Source organism: Haliotis cracherodii, unplaced genomic scaffold (genome assembly GCF_022045235.1).
Source record: "Haliotis cracherodii isolate W230 unplaced genomic scaffold, xgHalCrac1.p SCAF_12, whole genome shotgun sequence".
NCBI classification, from domain to species: domain Eukaryota; kingdom Metazoa; phylum Mollusca; class Gastropoda; order Lepetellida; family Haliotidae; genus Haliotis; species Haliotis cracherodii.
In genome coordinates, this window is record NW_027266267.1 from 15320826 (window position 1) to 15323157 (window position 2332).

A 2332-nucleotide genomic window follows, 5' to 3' on the forward strand; every position below is an offset into this window, starting at 1 on the left:
TCGTACGTTGGCTCGGCTGGCCTTTGTCTTTTGATTCCTACGTAGAAGAGAGCGAACTGAAAGACCTTTAAAAAAAAAAATAAATAAAGACAATGGAAAAGTACATCTTTCTGAAAAGCACAGATTCCAATACGACAGCCTTTCCGGAGAATTCCCTTTACCACTTCCGCGTCAAATTAAATCAAAGGTTAACCTTCGACGGATTCTGGACGGTGTCTTTGGTCGAGCTCAATTTTGGAAAGCTGAATCTGACAAATATCGCCGGTGGCGACCCCTACGTGGACGTGTTATGCAACTTAGGTGACAGTTCGTTGGTGGGGGAAACTCAACTGGCCTTATTGAGACGCATCGATCTGAGACAGGGACCTCTGTACACTTTTGGTACCGAATTTAACATTTGTATCAAATTGAAGGAAACCGACAATATCGAGTTGTATTTAAAGTCGGCAAATACCTCCTTGCCTTCATTCTTAACGGAGGAGACCTACGCCACACTTCATTTGAGACGTTATCCTTTCGTTGAGTAGCAGTAGTACTGTGACCATGGATTCGTCTTTCCGTCCGCTGTACTTTCCCGACTATGCCAAGTTTAAACATTACTTTGACAAAAAGAGGTCGTCTAGACTAGTCAACGGGAAATTACAAAGGATGGTGATCCAACCCCATCGACCGACAGCAGCAGCAGCAGAAGCACAAACAGCACAACGGTCAGATGCATCTAAGATGGCCGTTCAAATGACTTCCGAATCCCAGAGCGAGGTTGACAGGGCAGAGGCTCAAGACAAGAGGGTGAAGGCTTTAAAACGAAAGGCAGGAGTCAAATGCGTCTCTACGAAGAAAATTCGTCGAACTGACAACATCAACGCCACACCTTCCAAGACGGCGAAAGTGCTCAAGTGTACCCTGGTGAAAGAAGACGATATCTTTAGTTAAAAGTAATCATGGCTCTGTTGAACGATAAAGAATTCGAAGAGCTGGTGCCAGAAACTTTGAACCTCTTCACTCTACCCCCTTATCAGACTAGCGTTCAGAAACATTACTTCGTCAACGTGCGCCCTTTGAGTCAAACCAACGATTCCACGCCTTTGGAATTTCACGTGTCCAATTCCGGAGGCGACTACGTTGATCTGAAGCGCACCCGTCTGAACCTCAAAGTCAAAGTCACTCAAACGGACGGTACAGCTTTGGCAGAAGATGAAAATGTGGCCCCCGTGAATCTGTTTTTGCAGTCGCTTTTTTCTCAAGTGACGGTCTACCTGCAGAATCAGCTGGTGTCTTCCACCAACAACCATTACGCTTACAAAAGTATGATGAAGACCCTGTTGGAGTATGGACACAAGGCCAAGAGCACTCAGTTGACCACGCAGCTGTTCTACAAAGACGTAGCCGAACAAAACTCCTGGAGAGCAGCAACGTCACCGGATCTATCAATGGCGGAATGTTGTCGAGAGCCTCCTACATAGCGGACAGCAAAGTACTGACCATGTCGGGACCCATCTACGAAGATATCTTCAACGTTAACCGGTACCTGCTGAACGAGGTAGACCTGACATTGAAGATGTAAAGATCGGATCCTAAATTCTGCTTGATGAGCAACGTGACCGAGCACGAATTCAAAGTTCAGATCTTGGACGCCTATCAAAGTCAAAGTCAACCCCGCCCTGATCTTGGCTCACAACGAACTCTTCGTAAAGTCCAACGCCCTCTACCCGTACACCAAAACCGAGGTCAAGGTCACCAGCATCCCCACCAGCCAGCAGCCACACTCCATCGACAACGTGTCCAACCCGGTGGCCAACAGATACATCATGGGACTGGTGGAGAGCCCCAGTTTGAACGGGTCATATACTGGAAACCCCTTTAATTTCAACTCCTCCATGCTTAAAAAATTGACCATGTACGTCGACGGCGTCAGTGTGCCGAGTCAACCCACGGAGGCGGATGATGTCGAGTCTTACGTCAACATGCTCGACGGCATGGATCTCTGGAAGAAGCGACTTTCTCTTGGGGAGCGCCTTGTTCGTCTTCGACCTGGACAAGATGTGCGGAGTACCTGAACCTGGTGAAATCGGGCACCGTCAGGCTGGAACTGGAATTTAAATCGGCACTGATCAATCCTCTCAGTGCGACTCGAGCTTACAGAGACACGTGTTAGGCGTTTATGCAAAAGATACTTTACCCGTGCTCCCCCCTTCTTTGCTGAAAAAGGGAGTCGGTCTCATCGTCAATACAGATGTTAGACAAAACAGAGGTCGCCACTGGATTGCTGTGTATCTCCGAGGAAACAACAGAGCTGAACTGTTTGACAGTTTGGCAGAACCAGTTGACGTTG

The 2332-nt window shown here is 47.7% G+C and overlaps 1 protein-coding gene across 1 annotated transcript; it reads left to right on the forward strand.

The window, feature by feature from the left end:
• Nucleotides 1-941: 941 nt before the first annotated feature.
• Nucleotides 942-1463, forward strand: LOC139457078 (uncharacterized protein F54H12.2-like). The gene has a single exon (XM_071238520.1). The coding sequence runs from the start codon at nucleotides 942-944 to the stop codon at nucleotides 1461-1463; it is 522 nt and encodes a 173-aa protein (XP_071094621.1).
• The last annotated feature ends 869 nt before the right edge of the window (nucleotides 1464-2332 follow it).